General features: G+C 42.4%; 1 protein-coding gene across 3 annotated transcripts in view; it reads left to right on the top strand.

Moving 5' to 3' along the window:
* Positions 1-25,302, top strand: part of ATXN7 (ataxin 7) — a 136,507-nt gene that overhangs the window by 18,638 nt on the left and 92,567 nt on the right. For 2 of the 3 annotated variants that reach the window (XM_069561771.1, XM_069561770.1), the window contains exons 2-4: positions 9,752-9,850; positions 23,510-23,821; positions 24,048-24,116. In XM_069561771.1, coding sequence (XP_069417872.1) covers positions 23,521-23,821; positions 24,048-24,116 — 370 coding nt within the window. In that variant the 5' untranslated portion in view covers positions 9,752-9,850; positions 23,510-23,520. Of the gene's footprint in view, positions 1-9,751; positions 9,851-22,959; positions 23,096-23,509; positions 23,822-24,047; positions 24,117-25,302 lie in introns of those variants that run through there. The other variant, XM_069561769.1, reaches the window with a different exon arrangement.

Below are 25,302 nucleotides of genomic sequence, written 5' to 3'. Positions count from 1 at the left end.
CTATGATTTTGTCATTTTGGGAATGTTACATGTATATGATCTTTTGAGATTTTTTTTTTCGGTATTTTTTATTTCTTGTGCTTATAACTTTTATGGTTTCCTTTTTGTTGTTGTTTTGTTAATTTATTTAAATTGGAGACTAATTACAATATTGTGGTTTTTGCCAAACATTGACATGAGTCAGCCAGGGGGTACGTGTGTCCCCCATCCTGAACCCCCCCTCCCACCTCCCTCCCCATCCCACCCCTCTGGGTTGTCCTATTGCACCGGCTTTGAGTGCCCTGTTTCATACGTCAAACCTGGACTGGTGATCTGTTTCACATACGGTAATACACATGTTTCAATGCTATTCACTCAAATCATCCCACCCTCGCCTTCTCCCAGAGTCCAAAAGTCTGTTCTTTATATCCGTGTCTCTTTTGCTGTCTTGCATATAGGGTCATCGTTACCATCTTTCTAAATTCCATATAGATGTGTTAATATACTGTATTGGTGTTTTTCTTTCTGTCGGTCAATATTTTAAAAATAATTTTATTTTAAAAAGAATATATGTTAAACGTCTTAAAGAAATATTCATTTTTAAAACAACGTGTAGGCTTCCCTTGTGGCTCAGCTGGTAAAGAATCCGCCTACAATGTGAGAGACCTGAGTTCGATCCCTAGGTTGGGAAGATCCCCTGGAGAAAGGAAAGGCTCCCCACTCCAGTATTCTGGCCTGGAGAGTTCCATGAACTGTATAGTGCATGGGGTCACAAAAAGTCAGACAAAAAAAATTGAAAAAAATAAAATAAAACAACTTGTTATCCAGAGTTTGATTCACGAATTTTCAAACCTGTGTTTTTCTAGCTTGGATGTTCTATACTCTGTGTTGCTATATTTGAACAGCGGCTAAAGTCGCATGTGCCAACCTAATAGCTGATTATAGCATTAACCTTATTGCCTACTGTTAAGGACGATACTGTGAAGTTAAAGGGAAAATTACCCTGGGAAAAGCCAATTCCATTGACAAAGTAAATATTACAGTTGATTACTGAGCAAGAGTAAGAAGCCCAAATATATACTTTAATTGTACCAAATAAAGTAAGTGACCCATATCTGTATTCCATTTGATCCTGAAAGAACTCTTTAAAGAAGAGAGACTTTTTGGAACAGGATATTTAAATGAACAACAGTTGAAGTCTTCACATTAATTAACTAATGTAAAGATTGTGGTACAGAATTTTACTGTATGTGGTTAATGTGAGAGGTCACCATAAGAAAGTCTGTGTCTGCATGATGTTAATAAGATTTTTTTTGAAAACCTATGGGTGAGTGAAGGTGGGAAGCCTCAGAAGGAAGAAATCCTCCTCAGATGCCAGTGTGTTGTTTCCTAACAAAATGTAAAAAAAAAAAAAAAACCAAAAAAAGACCTCTGGGAGCTGTAGGAGGACAGCTTAGTGTTTGGCTACAGCTAACCATACCATGGCTCTAGGGAGCCCAACATGGGGACTTACAGAACTGTAAGTGAGCAAATAGAAGGTGTCCCAGGGCACCATTCTGAGCTCACCCTTGGTGAAGGAGTGAGCCTTGCTCCTTGGCTTGCGTAGAGGTCCTGCTCCTGCACAGATAGTTAGAAATGGGATACTCATGTAACTGGCATTTGGTCTCCGTTTGACTATAGCTCCTGGCATTTTAGACAGTCTTCCTCCCAGATAGGAAAATATCCTTTGTAATTAAAATCAGCCTCTATTTACTGGCATTTTTCTTTTTTTCTTTTTTCCTTCAAGCAGCATATGACCCTATTTAAAGTAGCTGTTGGGATGGAAGAGAAGGGAACAATCATTTCTTGACCATTGAATATATGCCAGCCACTGTGCTATGTATGTACAGTCACATATAGAATTACAGTATGGAAAAACTGCATTCATGATACTCATTAAGTGATGGGTCTGAAATAAGCAGCGTGCTAGGTAACTCTTCAGAACATATAAGCCTGTTTTCTCGGTCAGGTATATTTAAGAGGCTGTGGCCAGTTTTCTCGGTCAAGTATGTTTAAGAGGCAGTGGCCTGAAATACTATATATATATAGATATATATAAAACTTCATATATATATATAACTTCATATATATATATATAAAATATATATCCACTCCAGTACTCTTGCCTGGAGCATGGATAGAGGAGTCTCGCAAGCAAGTCCATGGGTCTCAAAGAATCAGACACAACTAACACTTGCACTGTTTCCCTTGCACATACATTATATATAGAGAGAATTTAAAGACTGTATATCTATTAATTAACTTAAATATTTATACAAAATATGAAGTGATACAGAATTTAGAGATGTAAGATCTCACCTTCCTGTTAGCAGTTTTCTATCCAGATGAGGAAAACAAGTTATAAGCACAAGAAAAACCAACTAAGTACAGGAGTGAAAATTACTTAACCTACTTACAAGGTGTATAATAAGGCAATCTATAATTAATTACTTAATCTTTCAGATTGTAAATGTTGTAATTGTTCAGAGGAAATGATTATTGATCTCTGCCCCTTGATTTTGTTACCTGTAACATGCATATAATACCTGTGTCATAATGAGAAATGAATAAAATAGGCATGTATTGCCCTTTACTTAATGTGTGAAAGTGGTCATTGCTCAGTTGTATCTGACTCTTTGCGACCCCGTGGACTATAGTCTGCCAGGCTCCTCTGTCCATGGAATTCTCCAGGCCAGAGTACTAGAGTGGGTAGCCATTCCCTTCTCCAGGGGATCTTCCCCACCTGGGAATCAAACCTGGGTCTCCTGCATTGCAGGCCTATTCTTTACCACCTGAGCCACCAAGAAAGCCCATTACTTAGTGTACTTTAAATAAATTATAGCTGTGCCATTGGCAAGGAAAATGCTGATGACGCAGTGACAATAATACTGCATTAGTGTAGGTTGACTGCTGTCACTGCCCAAGACCTCGGTAGTTTAACACGGTCCATGTTTATTTCTCACTCAAGCCACAGCTCTGTGTGTGTTGGCAAGGAGGCCCTCACTTTCCCAGGCACTCACAGGTGAGATTTTTTGGCTTTGCTCACTTCTTGGTGCTTGGAACCCTCTCCATTTGACCAGCAGAGGGTATGAGAGATTGAGGATTAAGAAAAGGAGGTTTCTATGGGCCAAGCCTAGAAGTGGCATCCAACATTCTGTTCACGCTTTAGGACTCGGTCATATGGTTATACCTTACTACAGTGCGTATTGGGAAAGTTAGTCTAACTGTGTGCTCAGAAGGGGGAGAATGTGAGTATAGGTGACCACTGGCAATCTATCATAGATAATAATTAGAGGGGCTTAATAGAAGAGGAGGGAATTTTTTTTCTGGATCTTTTAAAGAGAGATTTGCAGTAGACTATTCAGCCTGCCTTTAGGTAGCATTATTTCAAGAGGAAGGCTAAAAAGAACTTAAAAAGCCTGCAAGCATTGTTCATAAAAAATATACTTTTGTCCCATTAGCCACTGCCTTTATTGTAAGCCATTTTGTAGTGACCTTGGACAAGCCATCTAACTATTTTAAACTCCTATTTCCTTCCTTATTAATATTGTCCATAGGACTGCAGTGAAAATCAAATAAGACTGGGCCTGTCAGATACTTAGCACTGGGTCTAGCCCAGAGTAAACACTCAGTGAAAGTTATTATTATTGATAATGTTAATATGTATGACCCCAGAACTAAATAGTTGCTAGCTGTTCATTTATCTTTCCTAAAGGACCACCTCGAGTAGCAAAGAATGACTTGACTGAGTTTATTTATATGAAGTCTAGAATTCTGGAACCCCAGTTTGGTAATAGGAGATTAATGTTCCTCTGGCAGAATATTAGAGGAGAAACTGTCTCTGTCCCCCCAGGCTTGCATCCTTCCATTTGACTTCACAGACTTTTTATTCCTCTCGGAAGAGGATAACAGGAGTATTGGGCTGTAATTTACCCATCCTCCCTCCTTCCCGGAACTTCCTCAGCTCTATGGTGAATTTGTCCAGGAAGAGTGAAGTTAATGTCAGAAGAGCTACTTTTGGCTCAGGCCTGATGGCAAGTTCTTAGCAAGAGAAGAACATCCCTCCCAGGTCCGTCTTACTTTCAGTGGAGGGATAATTGTCAGAGCCTGTGGTTCCATTTAACCCAGTTCTATTCAGCAGGCATTAATTAATAGCCCTGGGGAAACAAGATTGAAATGTTGCAGATCTTGCCTCTAAGAAACCCCCTTAGGGAGGTGAGTTTCTTGAAAGGTAAGAAGAAAGGAGTTGAAGGTGGCAGGCAGAGCAGGTGTGAAAGAATAGAGGTGGGAAGGAGTGATACAAGCTCACCTCAGGGATGCACCTGCCTCAGGTCTGCCCCTTACTGGCCTCTCCTCACAAGCCTCAGTTTTCTCTCTGTTAAAGGAGTAGAGTAAACATTCCAACATCATAGACCTGGGAGGATCAAGTTAGATGACACACATAAGTGTTACTCAGTCATGTCCAGTTCTTTGCCTGCTAGGCTCCTCTGTCCATGAAATTGTCCAGGCAAGAATACTGGAGTGGGTAGCCATTTCCTTCCGCAGGGGAATCTTCCCAACCCAGGGACTGAACCCAGGTCCTCCCACATTACAGGCAGATTCTTTACCATCTGAGGCACCAGAGAAGTTAACAATGTGTTAATAGTATTGGGCACATAGTAAGTGCTTAGTACATGACAGCTGCTACTATTATTACTGTTTTTGTGTGCTTCTGTAAATCAACCTGTAAACTCACTGACTTGACCGAGGATTTTTCACAGACAAATTGGGGCACTGGGAATTCTATTACACTTTTGGTTCTCTCTTAGGGTTCTGGTAAAATAGTGTACTGTAGTTACCATTGATGGAAAAAATGGCCTGCTGACGCCTGAGCTAAAAGGCTGGAGAATCCAGTATATCTCAGAGAAGTCTGGGAGAGTTGGGACTTGAGATGGAAGAACCATGAGACCTAAAAGGGCAAAGAGAGTGAGGCATGACTATGTTGAACTCCTTGGGGAAGAGAGAGGCTATATGTGGGTGTATAGATAGACACTGTCAGAAAACAGAGGGTCCTTTAAAAATGTTAAGACTCCACATAAGAAGTTTCATGGAGGGTCAGGAAAGCCCACAACTAACTGCAGGGCACTAAGATATATCCTTGAAACCTAGGCAGAGGTGCTGCAGTCCTCCTAGCAAGTGGCTTCAGCTCCTCCTTTACCAGTTCTGTTTTCAGACTATTTTGGTGTTCACTGGAGTGACCCTTAGTGCAGTCCCTGTGGCTCAGGAGTTACAGAAACTTGACGGTGTCCGTGGCAGATTGGGTCCAGGATTGCGCTGTGGACCATCCAGTCCCATGGTATCCACTGGTTCTGCATCCACAATTTCAACTGCGGATTGTAAACATAGTGTCAAATCAGATGGTTGAATCCATGGATGAGGAACCTGCGGATGAGATGGTCAACTGTGTAGAGTTTCATTCTTAAATTTGTTTTGCCAGGGAGAAAACTGGTCAGGGTGAAAGTGAGGTGGAGCTTGAGTCGGAGGACAGTGAGTAAACTGCTGCTGCTGCTGCTGCTAAGTCACTTCAGTCGTGTCTGACTCTGTGCGACCCCATAGATGGCAGCCCACCAGGCTCCCCTGTCCCTGGGATTCTCCAGGCAAGAACACTGGAGTGGGTTGCCATTGCCTTCTCCAATGCAGGAAAGTGAAAAGTGAAAGTGAAGTCGCTCAGTCGTGTCTGACTCTTAGCGACCCCATGGACTGCAGCCCACCAGGCTCCTCCGTCCATGGGATTTTCCAGGCAAGAGTACTGGAGTGGGGTGCCATTGCCTTCTCCGAGTGAGTAAACTAAGGACCCCAGTTAAATCATGTTTTTGGAGAATATGCCCACAGTTGACAACCAGCTTTAAAAATTTTGGTTTATGATTTTTCAATTGGGAGACAGGAAAGCAACAAAGGCTCAGAGTCTTGAGCTTGGCTTCTGACAGGAGACAAGGCTGGAAGGAAAATCAGTCATGTAGCCAAGCTGCGTACTTTGAGAGGTAGATGCTCAGTGACGAGAGGCAGCCCATGACATAGCATCAGCCCCATGCAGGAGAGCTAGCCTTAGTAGCCACATTTTTGGAAGAGAAAGTAGAAATATGGAATTTTAAGTGGATTTCCCCACTTTTTAAATATTACCAACAAATCCCTCCCCACCCTTTTCCTGTAAGATCACTAAACAGACAGACAAAACAGTAAACTATTTTAGGCCCATGGTCTTTGCAGTGAGTTGAAGAATGGAGAGAAGAACGTGTAACCTAGCAGGCGGCTCAAATTCATACACTCCTGGATCCTGTGCTTTCGGGGCATGTCACTGGGCACAGGGCACATGCTCCACACGTTCTCACTGAATAAATAAACCCACTGGGGTAGCCCTCTCCTGAGATGTGGAGAGTGAGGAGTCGGCCTTCCCTCATCTCCAGCTTAGAAGAGAGAATCAAGTCAGAACCTTTGTGGTCCTTCTTGTTGGGCCTCCCTTTGCAGCCCTTTCTCTTCTCTTTCACAGCCTCTCTGAAAGCTGGAAGTGAAGAAAATTTAAGAAATAGAAAGTGTGTACTATCATGCTTAAAAACAGGGCCAACTCATTGTAGCCTGTATTTCCTTTCCTCTATCAAGGTGAGTGCAGTTTTGCTTAATTTTGATAGACTCAATTATATAACAAGAAGTGATCCAGATTATGCCTTAAATTGCAACAAGGCTCTCAGTCTTAAAAGGACATAGAAATGTTACTCCTAGAAAATGAGTTCTTTTCTTTAAAACTGATAAGGGGCTGCCCATGTAACAGTGTGGGCTTTTTGCTATTTAAAGTTAATGAGAAGACTTTCCTTGGGCATTCCATAGGATCCTCTTTTATATAAAATTCTGCTGGATATCTGCCCATTTATTTATTTAGTAGTACAAAAATATTACTGTCTTTTCTGCAAGATTATTTTTGTTGCAGTTATCAGAAATCAATTCCAAGAATTTAAGCTCAGGTTAGGGAGCCATTTACCCTGCAGGTCCAGGGGATTCTTAAAACCCTACAGAGGATGTACTTGGATCCTCTGGGAGACTATACATGGGACAAGAAAGCCCTGGAACCCCTTGGGCAGAAACCAGTTCCTTTTTTGTCCTCTGGGGTTCCAGGGCCTCCTGGGGCTGGTCTACTCTGAGCAGCATCTTCACACATCAGTCTTTGTTCACTGGTCTTTTCCTAGACACTGAGAGCACATGGGAAAGCTTGCAGCATAAACCAGGACAGACCCTGTTCATCCCAGTTTCTAGTTCTCAGGAGAACGAATTGAATGTCTTAGTTTGGATCACGTGTCCAGCTTTGGCCAAAACGAGAGGAGTTTGGAGTCCCATGGTATGGACATGACTTGGTATTGGGAAATATGGTGCTTACAGAATCACCATGGGCTCAACAGCCGTTCTAGACAAAAGGCATCATCTACAATCTCCACCCCCAACCCCCAACCAAAAGAGAAAGAAAGTAAATCTGTGCCTCTCAGGACTCTGGAGAACATTCAAATTATGCCTTGTCTTCTTGTTTCATCTCCTCTCCCACCTATAATGGGCTGTCACTTTTAGAAAAGCTTTAAAAATTATATTTATTGAATGCTTGTTACATAATAGGTAGTGAATGAGTAAAAGCTATCAAGTTTTATGTTTCTATTGTTCGGAAATATTCTTCAGTCCTCCTTTTAAATTATCTCTCTTTCTCTTTGCAAAACAAAATAAAGCGGCTGTTTAGACAGTTTGGTGTACTGAAAAGGGAACTAAATAGCACCAAAGGCCTCCGTTCTGGTTCTAGTTTCAAACCATTTATTTGCTGGGTAATCTTGAACAAATTATGACCTCTCAGTTTCCTCAGTAGTAAAATGGAGATCATAATAACAGCTCTTTTGAACATAGTGTTATTGTGAGATAAAGTGAAAGAACATATACAAACGTGATAGTTTTTTTTTCTTTTTTCCTATTGAAGAAAGATTTCTGACCCCTATTCTGAGAAAAGTTACTATTTTTAAATGCTTATTTTTAGTAGCTGCCACTACCATTTTTCTCCCAAGAATAGGGTTTCTCTTAAAGCATTTTTACAGTATTCAGGCCAGTAAATGGTGAATTCTTTTAAAGGCAAACACTGTCTTGGGGGAAATTTTGCAGCACTCAAGATCTGATGACTTCCTTGAATACTTGGAGATGTAGATGAAGTATCCTGATGGAAAACTGAAAACTAGCTTGACCTGGAGAAGTAAGGTCAAGCACATACGATGCCAGTGTTCTTCTGTCTGCATCTCCAGTCTACCTTGAAGGAATAACCATCAGGGAGGTGGCTAGTGGCTGCTTCTTTCCTGGGAATTTGTAGGTTCCCTTGGAGTGATTTGGCATAGCTGTAAAATTTGGCATAGCTGTTTAGAATGCAAAGAAATGAATTTTGGCTCAGGACAGACATGTTAAACAGGATAGTGGCTTTTATTGGAAATAAGGCAGAAAAGAAACACTACAATAGAAATCAGAGAAAAAACTTTTAAAAGGTACGAGACTGGGATGCAATTAGAAATCTGAGAAACAGCTGGCTTATAAAGATTGTAGGAATGATTACATTGCTGAATAATATTCCATGAGTGAATAAAACAAACTGTTTAAAAAGGGAGAAGGGAGGGATATGATCCAGGAGCAACTTAAAAGCCAATAAAGGTAATTTTGAATAAATGTTCAAACATGGCATAGAATTTCAGCCACCGAGTTTGGCAGAAGCTTTACTAGCACCTCAAACCTTAGAAATATTTGGCTTGCCATCTTCGAATGTATGATAATAAATATGAGTTGAGGAAAGCAGTATTCCTGCCTCCCAACCTTTATGAATAGCCAGTGAGGATTATAGGAAGAGAAGTGTATTGCTAGTGAATTTTTCATATGAAAGCAGCCTGCCTTGTGCTTTATACTTGAACAGCATCTGTGCCATAGTTGTGTCACTGCCCATATTTGCTGTTCTTTCTCTCCTGCTGCCTGTCAGCCTTGAACACCAGCTTAATTTCTAACTCTGGCTTGTTAATCTCCGGTCCCTTGATTCTGTACCTTAGTGCGCGCCCCCCCCCCCAATTAATTTGAATAGTACCCACATTCTACTTTAAATGTGCATGTAAGCACAAGTACAAAAATACTTAGATAAGGGAGTGGGTTTGTGTGTGTGTCTGTGTCTGTGTGTGTATGTGTGCTTTTTAGAAAGATGGTTTAACTGAGCTTTTGTTTCCTGTCTGTACCATTATAAATTGCTTTTATAAACTGCTGAATGATAAAGGACAGAAAGAGCTCTCCAAATAATATTCTCACTCAGTGTCTTGTGTGTGTGTGTGTGTGTGTGTGTGTTTAAATCTGTGATTTTGACAGGTTTCATAGGAGCAGGCTTCCTGAATAGCCATTTTAAAAATTAAGTGAAAACTCATTAGTGGCAAATTACACACAGTGATTTTAAGCCCCAGGAGGCTGACTCTGTACATATTGAGCAGTCATTTGTTCTTAGTTTATTGTATAAATATAGCCAATTAAATTCATTGTAAAAAAAATTGAATTGAGTTTGTTGTTAAACTGGTACAGTGCCTCGAATTTTAACACTTTGACATTTTAAAGCACATATATTAATTTGGGGACCCTGGCAACTAATGAGACTGTAGATTTCTGATTCATTTTATCCATTGTTTCATCGCTTTGCCTGTTTTCTTTTTTTTGGTAGGTCTGAATAAAATTAAGAAGAAAGAGCTGCTACAATCACAGCAGATGAAGATCCACTAGTGAATTGATCCAGATTTTTGGCCAGCCCTCCAGAGAAAAGGTAACTTGCTCTTTCACCATAGCAGGGCTGAATAAATGCTGCAGTGCCTCTGATGATAAGAGTTTGAGTTCTACCAAACAATGGTAATTTTTGAAATTTAAGGTATCTGAGTAAGATCTTCAATTTTAAGCATAACCCCAAATATGATCATATTAATGTGAAATGACAGTGAATTTTAGAGTACAGTAATTTTAGATGTTTGTCAGATTAAAATCTTCAAAATAACCCTCCCTCCCCCAAATTCAGTAAGAATTTTGGAATATTTTGGAGATAGGAAATCTACCCCTACCACCTGGGAAATCTACCCCTACCACCTTCCCCGCCGCCCCCCATCTATAGTCATCTTTTCCTGTAAAGCTGTGTAAAGATGTGCTCTTGTATTTTGTCCTGTTTCACTTTGCCAAACTCCTGTTTTCTTCTCTCTACAAGCAATGTAGACCCAGCTGCCCAGGGCAGGGGAGAGTTTAAGGAAATTGTAAAACAGGCAGGAGGACTTCAGGCGCACTTTCTGGGCCCAGCGTCTTTGCCCAGCCTGCCAGAAAGCTCTCAGCTCATGAGCAGTCCCAGATATTCACAAAGATAGCAGCCGCTGTTCATTGAGTTTCTCACTACACGATTGTGATTTTCCACTTAACTATCTGGGGAGGAAGGTGGTATGTTTCATATAATGTGAAAAAGGAGAAAAATTGCTGGAGGAATTTTTATTATTAAAAAAAAAAGAGATCTATGCTCCCATCTACTCTTAAAAGAAATGAGGGGGCTTCCAAGTTAAGATGCAGTTTAAGATGAGTCATTGAAGAATAAAACTGAAAAGAATCCAAACAGGAAAGACCAAAAGAGTTTCAGCCTCTGAAACTGATCAGCTTACATATTTAGATGACAAACTGCAGTGCTTCTGTCAGGTTATAGGCATCTGTAGCAAAGACAGAGTCATCGTGGACAACATGAACATGCATCTTGACCATGACGAAGCAGAAACAGGAGCTTCTAGAAGGATGTGGCAGTTTCGTTAAGGTATTTAGAAGAACATAAGACTGGGTAGCTATGTAGTCTCAACCTTCAAAATAGGCGGCCCTTAAAATTTTCCTGCCCAAAGCCGAAAGGCCAGTAGTGCAGAGGTATCTTGCAGTGATCATCACAGTCATCACCGAGGATGGCATTCTCTGTGGAATGTCTAAAAAGCGCCAGAGGAAAGAGAAGCAGGACTTTCCTAGATGGTGATCAGCAGCTGGCAGGGGTGGGATATGAGGAGGTGAGAGGAGAAAGTAGAGAGAAAACATATCTGACAGAAATGCTAAAGGAGCTCGTTAGTCCATAATTGTTTACTGAGCTTCTACTGTGTGCAGGATTGTCCCTGAAGAGGAAAAGAGAGCAATAGGAGGTGATTTTCACAGACTACTATTCTGATGAAAAATAAAATACAATAGGATTGTTACTGTTCAGTTGCTAAGTCATGTCTGACTCTTTGCAACCCCATGGACTGCAGCACGCCAGGCTCCTCTGTCCTCCACTATCTCCCGGAGTTTTTTCAAATTCATGGCCATTGAGTTGGTGATGGCATCCAACCATCTCATTCTCTGCCTTGCTCTTCTCCTTTTGCCTTCAGTCTTTCTCAGCATCAGGGTCTTTTCCAGTGAATCAGTTCTTCACATTTGGTGGCCAAAGTGTTGGAGCTTTAGCTTCAGAATCAGCTCTTCCAATGAATATTCACGGTTGATATCCTTTAGGGTTGACTGGTTTGATCTCCTTGCAGTCCAAGGGACTCTCAAGAGTCTTCTCCAGCACCACAATTGAAAAACATTAATTCTTTGGTGCTCAACCTTCTTTATGGTCCAGCTCTCTATACTGAACTTTGTTGGCAAAGTAACGTCTCTGCTTTTTAATGCAGTCTAGGTTTGTCATAGCTTTTCTTCCAAGGAGCAAGTGTATTTTAGTTTTATGGCCGCAGTCACTGTCTGCAGTGGTTTTGGAGCCCAAAAAAATAAAATCTGTCACTGCTTCCAGTTTTTTCCCTTCTGTTTGCCATGAGGTGATGGGACCAGATGCCATGATCTTATTTGTAATGTTGAGTTTCAAGCTTTTTCACTCTTCTCTTTGACCCTCATTAAAAGGCCCTTTAGCTCCTTCTCGCTTTCTGCCATCAGAGTGGTACATACAATAGGGTACCAGGAAACCAGTGACAAGGGCTTACAGGAGTATCACAGACTCAAGTCTGCAGGGATCAGATGTGTGGAGGAATGAAATGCACGAGGTAAAACTATGAGAAACTATTAGATTCATGACCAATCTCAAAGGGCTCACTTTTTCAGTACCAGCTGACTGTAGGCCCCAAAATCCATTCAGCAAGTATTAGTGGAGTGCCTGCTTACATGCTGTGTGCTCTTCTGGGCACTGAGTATTAATTAGTAAATGAAAGGAACACAAGCCCCTGCCATTGTGCCACTGGAACAGATAACAGATAGCAAATATAATAAGTAAATACAGTGATCTGCCTTCTGTTTTAATAAAACCACTCTGGGCACTCTGTGTATTCAGTTAGGGTATAGGGAGCAAGGGTAAAAACAGTGAGAGCAGTTAAAACTGTGGTTACTGAAATAACCCAGACCCATCAAAATGTTAAGAAAATGGAAAACTTAACCTTAATGAATTTTCTTGATTGTTTTCAAAGTTAGCAATGTAAAAAAGAATTTGAGTCAAGCCGAATAAGTCTGTGGGATTCTGCCATGTGCTGACACTTCGCTACTTTGGGTATAGAAGTGATAAAGGAGGTAAGAGAAAGGTGAGGACTTTGGGACAAGGCTAGCTTGGGAAAAGGTCAGAATGGATTTGAACCTCACATGAAAGCTTGATTTTGATTATCACATGAAGCTGAACAAAGGGAAAAAATAATGGCATGCAGCTAGTCATAGAAGTAAAAAGGTGGAAAGAACCCGAACATCCGTCAACCAAGGAATGGATCAGTAAATGATGATATATCCGCATACAGTGGAATTTTATTCTGCCATAAAGTAGAAGAAGTTACAGATATGTGCTCCAACCTGGGTGAACCTTGAACCGTATGCTAACTGAAAGAAGTCAGACACAAGAAGTCACATACTGTATTGCTTCAATATTGTGAAATACCCAAAATAGGCAGATCTATTGAGAAAGAAAACATGTGGTTTCCAGGGGCTAGGGGAGGGATGGGAGATGGGGAGTGACTGCTTAGTGGGTATAGGGTTTCCTTTCAGGGTGATGACATGTTCTAGACAAGGCTGTGAGTATGATTGCATCACATTGTGAGTACACTCAGTGTCACTAAGTTGTACATTTAAAATGGTTAAAATGGTGAATTTTATGTTATGTGAATATTACCTCAATTTTTTTTAAAAAAAGGATGGCATGTGGAAAAGTATTTGAAGGATACATGTTTTACATCTTGTCTAGCTAGAGTGGAGTCTTTGTAAGGGGGTGTGACAGATGATAAAGCTAGAAGAAAAAAAAAGGATGTTGAGTCAGGTAGTGAAAGTTGTTGACTGCCTGGCAAGCAGTTTAGATTCTCTTCTGTTGGCAGCGTTAAAACCCAGCAGTGTCCGCTCCACAGGTTCTTAAGAAGGAAACTGAAGCAAGGTTGGTGCAGCCTCTGGGTTTCAAAGCAAAGCAAGCAGTCCCTGGCTTTATCAGTCTAGGATATTTCTGCTCACCTCATTGAATTTCATGATACTCTCATGGAAGTCTCAAACAAAATTAATTTAGAATTTCCTAATCTTGAAAAAAAGCATGCTTATTATAGTTCCTGATTATGAATGTTTGCTATTAAAAAATATTAGGTAGCTATGTGAGGTGACTGATACATCAGCTAACCTTGATTGTGGTAATTGTTTGGAGATATATATGTCCATGCTTAGTCACTCAGTTGTGTCCAACTCTTTGTGGCCCCCTAGACTGTAGCCCACCAGGCTCTTCTGCCCATGGCATTTCCCAGGCAAGGACGCTGGAGTGGGGAGGCACCCCCTACTCCAAGGGATCTCCCCGGCCCAGGGATAGAAGCTGCGTTTCTGTGTCTCCTACTTTGGCAGGCAGGTGGATTCTTTACCACTGGCACCACCTGTGAAGCTCTGTGTATCCATATCTGTGGATCTTTCTCAAGTATCTCAAATCATCACATTGTACACCTTAAACATACACAATCCGTTGTGTCAGTTATATTTCAGTAAAGCTGGGAAAAATGTAAACATTATATAAACCCTAATAAAAAGCCCCTTTAATTACATTCCTTCCCTCTCTACTACCTGTAAGTCTATAGTTATCTACTGTTTTCTATACATAGATTTATTGTTATATTTATTTTCACAAAAGTGGCATGATTTATGCATAGTGTTTTGTATATCCCTTAAAAATACTTATATCTTGGCTGTCTTTCTACTTCTTTCTTTTGGATTGCTATATTACGTGCTAGACCTCCATTTGTAAAGACAACAACAACAAAAAATGAAAAGCAAATGCCATTTACCTCTTATTACAAAGAAAACACAGTATCATAAAGTGTAAAAGTAACTAACACTTGATGAGCTCTTACTATTTGCCAGGCATTCTTCTAACCATATTAATTTGTTAACTCCTTGTAACAACCTGATGAGGTAGATATGGTTTGATCCTCCTTTTGCAGAAAAGTTAACCAAGGCACAGACAAAATGTGTCCTGTTACATTTTGGTAACAGGTTGATGGATGGTCAGTGGCAGAAATGGGCTCCAAGACCAGCCTCTGCTCCAACTTGTTCAACTCCATCTTGTTATGAGGACCTTGTGGTCAATGGTATGAGATCATAGAGGTTTTTCAAGAGAAGTCAACCTGAAATTTTGTGTGAAATTTTCCAAATTTTATTGTTGGCTTTAAAAAATAGCTTTATTGAGATATAATATAAATGCTGCAAACTCACCATTTGAATCATTTTTAAAACATTGACAGTCTTGCACAGACAGCACCTCTATATGGTCTAAAATTATCGCATCAGTCCCAAAGGAGACATTGTTTCCATAAAGCAGTCACTTTCCATCCTTCTCTCTTCTCTCTAACCAGATCCTGGAAGCCGCTCATCTGCTTTGTTTCTATGGATTTAACTGTTTTGGATATTTCACATAAATGAAATCATGCAATATGTGACTTTTTGTGTCTTGCTTCTTTTATTTTGCATGTTTTTGAGGTTTATCTGTATTGTAGCATTTATCAGTATTTCATTCCTTTTAATGGGTGAATAATACTCTATTGTGTGGCTATACCACATTTTATTTAGGCATTCTTCAGTTGGTGGACACCTGGGTTGCTTCCATGTTTTGGCTTTGTGAAAAATGCCCTTATGAACGTTGATGTACAGGTATCTCTTTGAGTGCCTGCTTTCAGTTCTTTGAGTGAACATCTAGAAGTGGAATTGCTGGATCATATTGTAATTCTTTGTTTAACCTTTTAAAGGACTGTCAAACTGTTTTCCACAGGGGCTGCACCATTTACTTTCCCATCAACAATATACATTGATTCCTCCACATCCTCACCAACACTTGCCATTTTCTGTTCTTGTTTGTTTTTATTTCCTTACTGGCCATCCTAGAGGGTGTGGTGTGATATCTCATTGTAACTTTCGTTTGTATTTATCTTATGACAAAAAATGTTGAGCATCTTTTCATGTGCTTGTTGGTCATTTGTATTATCTTATTTGGAGAAATGTCTATTGAGAACTTTTTGATTTGTAAAAATTGGATTATTTGTCCTTTTTAGTTTTAGATGTAAGAGTTCTTTATACATTCTACATACAAGTCCCTTATCAGGTAAAGGATTTGCAAAAATTTTCTCCATTCTCTGGGTTCTTTTCACTTCCTTCAAGGTGTCCTTTGAAGCACAAAAGTTTGATAATTTCAATGAAGTTCAGTTTATCTGTTTGGCCTTGTTTTGTAAGAAATACTTAGTAAGTTGGATTGCAGCCTTCTAACCATCCACTTGTGACTGCAGCTGCGTTGCCCCTTTCCCCAGAAACCGATGGGGAAAAATGTTCTGTGAAAATACCTGTTGTCTGGAGTGAAGACAAGAAGCTCTGGAAAGCGGCAAAAGTCGAGTCTCACCAGTGGTGGTTTTGTTTTGGTTTACCTTTTCTGCTCCTGAGGTTCCTTCACTTCGAGCACTTGGGTGGAGAGGAGAAAGCGATAGAAAGCGGAGAGCAGGATCAAGGTCTGTGTGTCCTGCAGATATTATGCTGGTCAGAAGCATAAAACTGGTTAAAATGTTGAAACTTAGCCTTAAGTCATAGATGGTACCATTTAAAATCAAAGTTGCCATGAGAATGAAGTAATTGTGTCTTTCTGGGAAAAAGGGTTTAGGGACCATGAAATCTAGAGAGTCATTTGGGTTCAGGTCTCTCCCTTTGTATAAGAAAATATTTGTGTGGGTTGGGGCTTGAAGATAGGGACCTGTATTCATTTGCAGCCATTCATTCACATGTTAGTGAAATGTAAATCTGCATGCTATCTCTCTCTACCAAGGAAAAGAAGGTTTTATGTTGGAGGTGGAAAGGGATGCAAACCTTTGTGGAACAGTCTGTCTGTGGGGAAGCAGTTCAAACCCGGATGGGTTCCTGAATCAATGTACACAAAGGGTGTGGCAATTAGGGGAGCTGTGTTTGCTGGATCTATGTCCTTGCTTAGGGCTGGAACTTTGCTGCAGAAAAAGGAAGAAAAGAGCTATGTTGTTCCTTCCCTCTTGTAGTAGCACACTTTCAGTTAGTCCTAGAGTTCAGCCCTAAGGCATTTTGCTTAGGGACCTGGAGACCATACATATTACAGTTTGTGAGGAGGTGGTTTCCATGTTCCAAATGACACGCTTATGTTGGGAATGCGAACTGTTAATCCATGGGAGACTAAACATATATCTCATTGTCACCATGATTTCAGGACATATACTACCCTTAACCTTGGTCCAGGAGGTCCAATTTAGATTTAGAGGTGTATGAGATCCTGTGAGCTTAGTGTGAGAGATCAGGAAAGATTTTGTTAAGGAAACAGAATGTGAGGGGGGGATGTGACTGTAGGATTTTAGCCAAAGAAGAGTAGTTTTATAGATGGTGTGATCCATGTGAACAAAGACTTGAGAGCTGGGATGTGGAGGGAGAGCATACTCGGTACTATGATTTGGTCATTTTAGCCGGACTGTAGGGTACCTGCAAGAGGGAACGCTGTAGATGTGGTGGAGCTGGGCCTGGGGCCAACTGTTAAAGACCTGAAGTGCTATGAAAGGAGTGGTTATAAGTTGAGGGATCGGTGATGAGCCCCTGAAAGTGTTGGAGCAAAGACTGACATAACTGACGCTATGCTTTACCCTGCAAGAATGATGATAGCATAGCATGGCTAGAATAGAATTGGGCTTTCTATGTGACAGGCGGGGTGCTAGTAATAATAGCTATAGAGTAGGGTGTGGTGCCGGAGAAGGCGATGGCACCCCACTCCAGTACCCTTGCCTGGAAAATCCCCTGGGCGGAGGAGCCTGGTAGGCTGCAGTCCATGGGGTCGCTAGGAGTCGGACACGACTGAGGGACTTCACTTTCACTTTTCACTTTCATGCATTGGAGAAGGAAATGGCAACCCACTCCAGTGTTCTTGCCTGGAGAATCCCAGGGACGGGGGAGCCTGGTGGGCTGCCATCTCTGGGGTCGCACAGAGTCGGACACGACTGAAGCGACTTAGCAGCAGCAGCAGCAGCAGGGTGTGGTGTATGTGTGTCCAGTCGTGTCTGACTCTTTGCGACCCTATGGATTGCAGCTGCTGGGTTCCTCTGTCCATGGGATTTTCTAGGCAAGAATACTGGAGTGGGTTGCCATTTCCTTCTTCAGGAGATCTTCCCGATCCAAGGATCCAACTCATGTCTTCAGCATTGGCAGGCAGATTCTTTATCTCTGTGCCATCTGGGAAGCCTGTAGGGTAGGGTACTTTTGTACTGATAACTTTCTTAATACTCCTTATAAAGTAGATACTCTTGTTTTACATCATTTTATAAATGAGGAAACAGCCCGAGCGAGAGAAGTTCCACTTTCCCCAGAGTTATACAGTAAATAAGTGGTAGAGCTGGGATTCAGCTTGGGTGTATTGGCTGCAGAACACATCCTCTTAACTGCTGGGCCCAAAAGATGGTGATAGTTCACCATCTTCAGTGAAAGCTGATTGGTACAAAGGTGACATAGGGAATTATTTTTAACAGTGTGTTTAATCTTTGCATTTTATTGCATCTGAGGCAGTGTACTAGAACTATGACTATACAGTCAGCCTCTTTTTATAGCTAAACATTAGTCCAATTTTTCCATTCCATTTCTATAACTTAATCCTTTTCCTCTATTTTTAAAAGAACTCTTTTAACTTTAAGGCTCTAAATGAAGATTTTAAATGAAATTTGTGAATCATTTAAAATTACAGGCTAGTATCAAATTCCTAGAAACATTTGGGTGTTATTCGGTTTAAAGTTATATGTTAATACCTTCTTTATGTGTATTGTTAAATTTTCTCTCTTTCAAAGCAGTTTACTATTATTGGTAAATGATTCTTTGGGAGAACTTGTACGAGCTACACACGTATGATTAAGAAAACAGACCAAAAATTTAAAGCTTTGAACTTTTGGGCAAATGACATAGTTAATAGAATGACTACACATACAGGTTAAGTCTTTTATATATGATTTTTAGTTATTTTTGGCTGTGCTGAGTTTTTGTTGCTGCAGGCAGGCTTTCTCTAGTTGTGACAAGCTGGGGCTACTCTCTTGTTGTGGAGCATGGGCTGTAGGGCACGTGGGCTTCAGTAGTTGTGGCTCAGGAGCATGGGTTCTGTAATTGTGGTGCATAGGCTTAGATATTCTGCAGCATGTGGGATCTTCACAGACCAGGGATGGAACCAGTGTCACCTGCATTGCGAGGCAGACTTCCAATCACTAGACCACCGGAGAAGCCAAGGTTAAGTCTTTAAAAAGATAATTACCTACATCTTTAAGTCTCTACTTTTTCAACTGTCTTTATTATTCCTAATTTTGCGCTTGATTTTCAGCAGTTCCAGCCACTGAGCTGATGAATTCAGTTTTTTCCACTGTTCTCCCCCTACTGGAATACTCATGTATCCATAACAGGCCAGAAGGTATTTCATTAGAGGGAGCACAGTTAAGGAGAGGCCTGGCCTGGACATACCCCTTACGCAGAAGAGAGCCCTGGCTCTGTCTGGAGAATTAAAAAGGAAAGAGAGTGAGGTGGTCAGAGAAGGGAGAAAGGCTGTAAACAAAGGCACAGCCAATTTTAGGAAGAAAGAAACCCACGGCAACACATTCCTAATTCAGTAGTTTCGAGTTTCTTGTTACTCAAATGATTGCAGTCCTTTGGGGTTGATGATGGAGAATCTCTGTTATCAACCCTGTAATTTGCACACATAAATATACTGTAGTTGCTAGTTTTCAGGTTTATTAAAATGTTGTATTGGGACTAGTGGTTCTTTCCAAACAAAAAGACTGGTCATGTGGGGTCTTGCATCTTAGAAAAGTTTTAGACAGTTTCAGCCATTTTACGTTAAACTGGATTTAAAGATTGTTTTGTTGTTTTGTTTTGCATTTAGTGATGCCTTTGGCCTTTGAACAAAGCATTTTACAATTCTGTGCTGTGCAGAGAATCCTTTTTGTAAAGAGAGACCTTGTTACCCTTGGCACCTACTGGGAACATCCCTAAATTTGGATGGTGAAGTAAGGCCACCTTTTAAATACATCCCTGGAAGGGATGAAATGCTCAAAACTTGGCAGCGTTTCACTTCTGACGGCCTAGTTCTTAAGCCACATGCAGTTTAATTGGTGGTGACAGCTTTTTCCATAAGAGCATTTTGATGAATTTAAAAAACTCCTACTTCTCATGTCCTCAGTGAAATTACTGTGTTGTGTTCAGCCTGGTGCCTAACAGAGTGCCTGATACGTGGTAGGTAAGCAGAACCTGTTTGATGAGTTGAATCTTCATTACTCAAACCTTATAAAACCTATCATTTATCTGTGCAGACAGATACTGAAGATCTTCAGAACTGTAAGACAGCATCAGAAGTATACAGGTAGGAGAATTGATCGATAGCATACAAGGAACACTTATATGAAAATAATAATTGAATGTAAATTGTACTGCTCATGGTTTTACATTTTTTTTTTGGATGCAGAAGAGGGGTGTTTAGGTAAGAAGTCATCAGGTCATCCTTATTATCAAACCAAGTTTTTGAATTTCTGTTGTAATCTTGGTTATAGGGAGTGTCTTTATATAAGAACACTTTTTAAATGTTGCCTAAATTTGAGTTTCAGAACACTGTACTTTTCTCAGCTAGCAGTTTTGGCTTTTGTTGGTTACTCATTCAACCCATTGGGAAACCCAAACCATCTCTGGATATCAGAAACTGCATGTTCTAGAAGGAGTTAGGACTTTTCATGGGTGAAGAGAATCTGGTAAAAGGCATTGGCTGCAGGAAAAGAGAGATGGCCAGAAACTGCCTGTCATTCTCTTGGTGCTCACATCTGCAACTTGGTAACGCAGTTCTCAGATAAGAATTTATCTGAATTGTTCAGTGTGATATAAGATACTTGTTTATAGTGTTTGTTTTGTCTTTTTTTTGTGCTTTCCATGTATCTTTTCATGCAGTCCTCAAAAGGAACCTGGCTTTATCTTTATTTTACAGGTTAGGAAACTGATGATCCAAGTAAGTTAGGTAACTGGCTTACGTTACATAGTTTGTAAGTGAAGAGCCACTATATGAACTCAGAAAAAATTCATAGGGACTGGCTCCAGAGCCCTCCCTCGTTTTCCTCATCTGTAAATAGTAATACAACTCCTGCTTTACACAGCTGTGAATATTAATAGAGCTAATGCAAAAAGGTACCTCCAACAATGCTTGGCACCTAGTAGGTACCCAATAATTGATAGCTGCTATTAGTAACAATTTCTCTTAATAACTATCATAATGCTAAGAGGATATTTAGTATTTTTATTTTAAGCCCTGTTGTATTTTCTTTATTAAACCAGTCAAAAAGAGGGGGGAGGTATGAAACTGGAATAAGGATGGAAGTTGAAGTATTACAAATTGCCATATTGACCCTCATTACCTTTAAGTCATATTAGTGAATCGTGAAGTATTTTCACGTGTCAAAAGGGGGAAATCGAGCAGTATCTTGAAGTAGGGCTGTCCTTCATGTTTGCCACTCTTCCCCTTATTTTAATTTTCATCCTGTACTCTCAGAGATCAGAAGGGCTGAACTCAATAAGCAAACTCTCTTTGGAACCTACATACCTGGGTGGCCCTAAGCTTTTCTTTTTAATGGCAGCTCCAAATGCCATAAAATTCAAATTTTTGTTTTTCTTAAATGTAGAATATTGCAAGATACAAAATAATCCATAAACTGTGTGCTTTAGTCACAGAAAATCATTGTTAGGTGTTTTTTTTTTTTTTAATGTATTTCTGTAATTCTACAGATTTTTCAGTGATTTGGATGAATGAAAAATTGAAGGTCTACATTGGTGACATGAAGATTGAGGGCCTTCCTTACAAGTTAGGAACTGAACTACTAAGGAAATTATGTTTTACCTATGCATTTTTTCTCATTGATCCTCTTCTGTTGGAAGTTAAAACTTTAGAAATGATTTTTTATCCTACCAATCATTTCTACTATTTTTGGTTATTCTTTTTTTTTTTCCTGCTTCTTAGATAAGGACAGGAAGCATCCATAACTTCATTTTTGGGAACTTTTGTTTGCATGTCATCCAGGAAAAAATTTACACACTTATTTCTAAACATTTTAAAAATAAATGCATATACATGTAATTTTTAAATTTTTTTCCACTAAAGCCCTCAAATTTTGAACCTAAAATAAGTACTTTCCACAGGAGCCCTGGGTTGAGTTTAGGATGCAATAACGTTACATTATTTTTTACTCTTCTTTAAATATCTTTATATTTCTGAGGGTTGGACTTTTGCAGGTAAGTTGGCCACCTCTGTAACATCAGATGTTCCAGATTAAGAAAAAAAACATGAATAATAATTTTTAAAAATGAATAAGCCTGCTTTTTCCCCATCTAAGGAAAGCCCCTCTAAGTAAGCAGCTATGACACGCGTGCCTCAGGAGTGCGGATATTACTGCTATGTGAAACATGCTGATTAAAATCCTTGTTTCTGTCTCAGGCTGCAGATTTTTCACACAGTTTGAAGTAACAGTAATGCTAAGAACACTTAATTAAAAGCGCTTGATGTGGTCTGCTACTGTTTCAAGTACCTCAGGTGCTTTAGTGCATTAAGTAGCCCTTTATTTTACCGTCTTTACCCATCACTTGAGCAAAAGCTGTACGCGCAATGTGTGTATTGCGGAAGGGTGCTAAGTTTTGTGGGCCAGTGCTTGAGTGAACAATATCTAATAGAAAACAGTATTTTCTAGGAATGCTGTACATTCACCTAAGCCCTAGCTTCTCGCCCTGCCCAGGCAAAGAAATCATAAAGGGGGAGGGAGAGACCAACAGCTTGAATTAAAACTAATTAGACTTGGGGGTGGTGGGGTGGTGAGGAGGGGTGGGGGTGGTAGTGAATGAATCACTTCCAGGAGCATTGGAAAGGGAAATATAGAAATTTGGAGTCGTGTCTCTAAAACATGTAAACGGATTCGCCTCGGTCTCTGTCTCCTCCACTGCATCTTACACTGATTTCATGGTCTCCTCTTTGCTGAACGAGCTCAAGTAACCCGGGAGCACGCGCTGATCTCCCGTGGCGGGCTTCGGGCCGACACCTGGGACAGCACCTGGGCTGCATTTCCTCGCCTGCCAGTGGTTTCCTCCGCGCTAGGAGTCCCGCTCAGCGGCGGCTTCCCATTCATGCTTTTGACAGCCGCGCGGCCGCTCGCGAGCTGAGAGCGAAGAGCTCCTTGAATCCGCCCCTGCTCTCTGGATTGGACCCGGGCGGGAAGGCCCGACAGCTACGCCGCCCGCTGGTGCCCCGGGGCCGGCCGGCCGGCTGGTTCCTCCATAGGTGGCTGCGTTTCCGACTTCGCCCTGGCTCCACTCCGGGGGCTTGACGTGCAAACTTCGCCCGAGAGAGCTGAGAGGGAGGGACCGGCGAGGGGGAGGAGGCGGCGGGAGGCGCCTCCGCTTAAGGGAGCCGGCCGGGCGCCGCCGCTCGGACGGACGCGCGGACGGAAGGAAGGAGCGGGGCCGCCGGGCCCGGCCCAGGGATGCGAGCGGCCTCAGGGTGGGCAGCCTGGGGGCCGGGGGTGCGTCTCGGGCCTCCCCGCCGTGGGCCGCCGCGGCGAGGCGCGGGGCTGAGGCGGGGGCAGCTCTGGGCGCCGGCCTCCGCGCCGGGTCTCCGCGGCGGAGGCAGGCTGGGGACCCTACGCCGCGGTGGCGGCCCGCCGGCTCTCGTCCCCTCCCCCGAGGGGCACTGGAGTCGAAATCGAAAGCGAGCCCGCGCCGCGGACTTTGCGCCCAAGGCGGGGGATGTGGGGGGTGGGGGTAGGAGGAGGCGAGCTGGGGGTCTGGGCGGCCGGGGGCGCTGTCAGCGCGCCCCACCCGGCCCGCGGGCCGCGCACGCCGCCGGAACTCCCCGGCGCCTCCTTAAAAGCAGCCCCCGCGCGACTCTTTTCCCCCTTTTTTTGTTACATTGTAGGAGCGGAAAGAATGTCGGAGCGGGCCGCGGATGACGTCAGGGGGGAGCCGCGCCGAGCGGCGGCGGCGGCGGGCGGAGCAGCGGCCGCGGCCGCCCGGCAGCAGCAGCAGCAGCCTCCGCAGCCCCAGCGGCAGCCGCCGCCGCCGCCGCGGCGCCTACGGCCGGAGGACGGTGGCCCTGGCGCCGCCTCCACCTCGGCCGCCGCCGCAATGGCGACCGTCGGGGAACGCCGGCCCTTGCCGAGTCCCGAAGCGATGCTGGGACAGTCGTGGAATCTGTGGGTCGAAGCTTCCAAACTTCCTGGGAAAGACGGTGAGTGTCCACGCCCTCCTCTTCCCCGCGCAGCCCCCATTCCCCCATCCTCAGACCCTTCTCCCCTCCCCCGTCCCGTGGCCCGCCCCCTCGGGGGTCAGAGATGCTATCGCCGGGTTGGGGAACGCGGAGGTGCCCGCACCTACTCCGTGCGTGCGTGAGCGTGCGTCACACTCTCCGCAACTGACCTGCCTCTCCCCTCCTCCTGTGTGTGTGTATCTCCTAGGGACGGAATTGGACGAAAGTTACAAGGAGTTTGGGAAAAACCGCGAAGTCATGGGGCTCTGTCGCGAAGGTGAGTCTAGCCCTCTGATGGAGTTTGTACAAGTCCAGGGGAAGTATCCTGGCCGGCTGACCAGGGCGGTAGCTTGAGCCCACCTGAGCCACTCCGCTCCTCCCACGCGAGGATGCTGTCTGATAAAGAAGAAAGGGGAGGATGGAGCATTTGGAAAATCCGGTTTCCGGAGGCTTCGTATATCCGGGAGTATCCGTATATCCGGGAGTATCCAAAGCCCTTCAGTGGAGGCCTGGCTGGGTGCAGTTTAAGCGCATTGCCAGTGATGAACGCTGGGACCAGCAGTGAGTTTAACCCAAATGAAACGGGAGGAGTAGAGGGAGAAATTCTCAGCTTCCAAAAGCGTCTCCACGAACGTCTTAGGGGGTTCTGGAAAGGACACCTTGCCACCTGTAATTGTCTGCCAGCAATAAAAATGAATTTTTAAAAAGACAGCACTTTACCTGTACAGCCTATTTCCATAGGATTTATGTTACAAAGGTTAATCAAAAGGATCATCACAACCAAGGAGCTGTTGATCGGATATTTTTTCTTTTTTGTATTTTTATGAAGGTGTCAAAATCAGCGGGGGCGGGGGGCGGTCACAGAATTTTATCTGTTGAAAAAAGTCTTTGGTGCACTTATGTAGTGAAATCAGAATCTAATTATTGGTCAGTTTTTAATAAAAACTGTTTGGTAGAAGGAAATAACTGTAACTAAGTGTGGATCTCTAAATGAAAGATATCTAGGAGCTGTCAGACTTTTACTTCAGGTTTTCTTTTTCTTTAAATAGTCCCCTTTGCTGTCGAAGGCCTGTGTTAGTCCTGGGCACATGGTGGTCAGAAAGGTCTAAAGGAGTCCAATCTTCTCTAGACTGAGTTCAAGCTGTTCCTTCAGTGGACAAGGACTTGAGTGAGGTTTGGTATCCAAAATATTGAGTTTATATTCCCAGCGGAACTTTATTTCTCAGTGTGGCCATTTATTTTGGCATTGTTATTGTCAAGGGCCCAAGAATAGGTACAGCTTTGGCAAGAGAAACATTTTAAAGTCCAGAGTTGGCCCATTGTTACTCTGTCTCCACACTTCTTGTTTTTAGTGCCTGTCTTGTCTTCATGTTCACAGTTTTGGTTTTTTTGAACTAGCTTTTTGTTGGCCTCTTGGCACTAGGAGGAAGAGTAATACCAGTGGCAACTTTCTGAGAGCTTCC

The sequence above is a fragment of the Ovis canadensis genome, chromosome 19 (genome assembly GCF_042477335.2).
Source record: "Ovis canadensis isolate MfBH-ARS-UI-01 breed Bighorn chromosome 19, ARS-UI_OviCan_v2, whole genome shotgun sequence".
Lineage (NCBI taxonomy): Eukaryota > Metazoa > Chordata > Mammalia > Artiodactyla > Bovidae > Ovis > Ovis canadensis.
The sequence above is the reverse complement of the archived record's forward strand: the minus strand, read 5'-3'. Positions and strand labels throughout refer to the sequence as shown.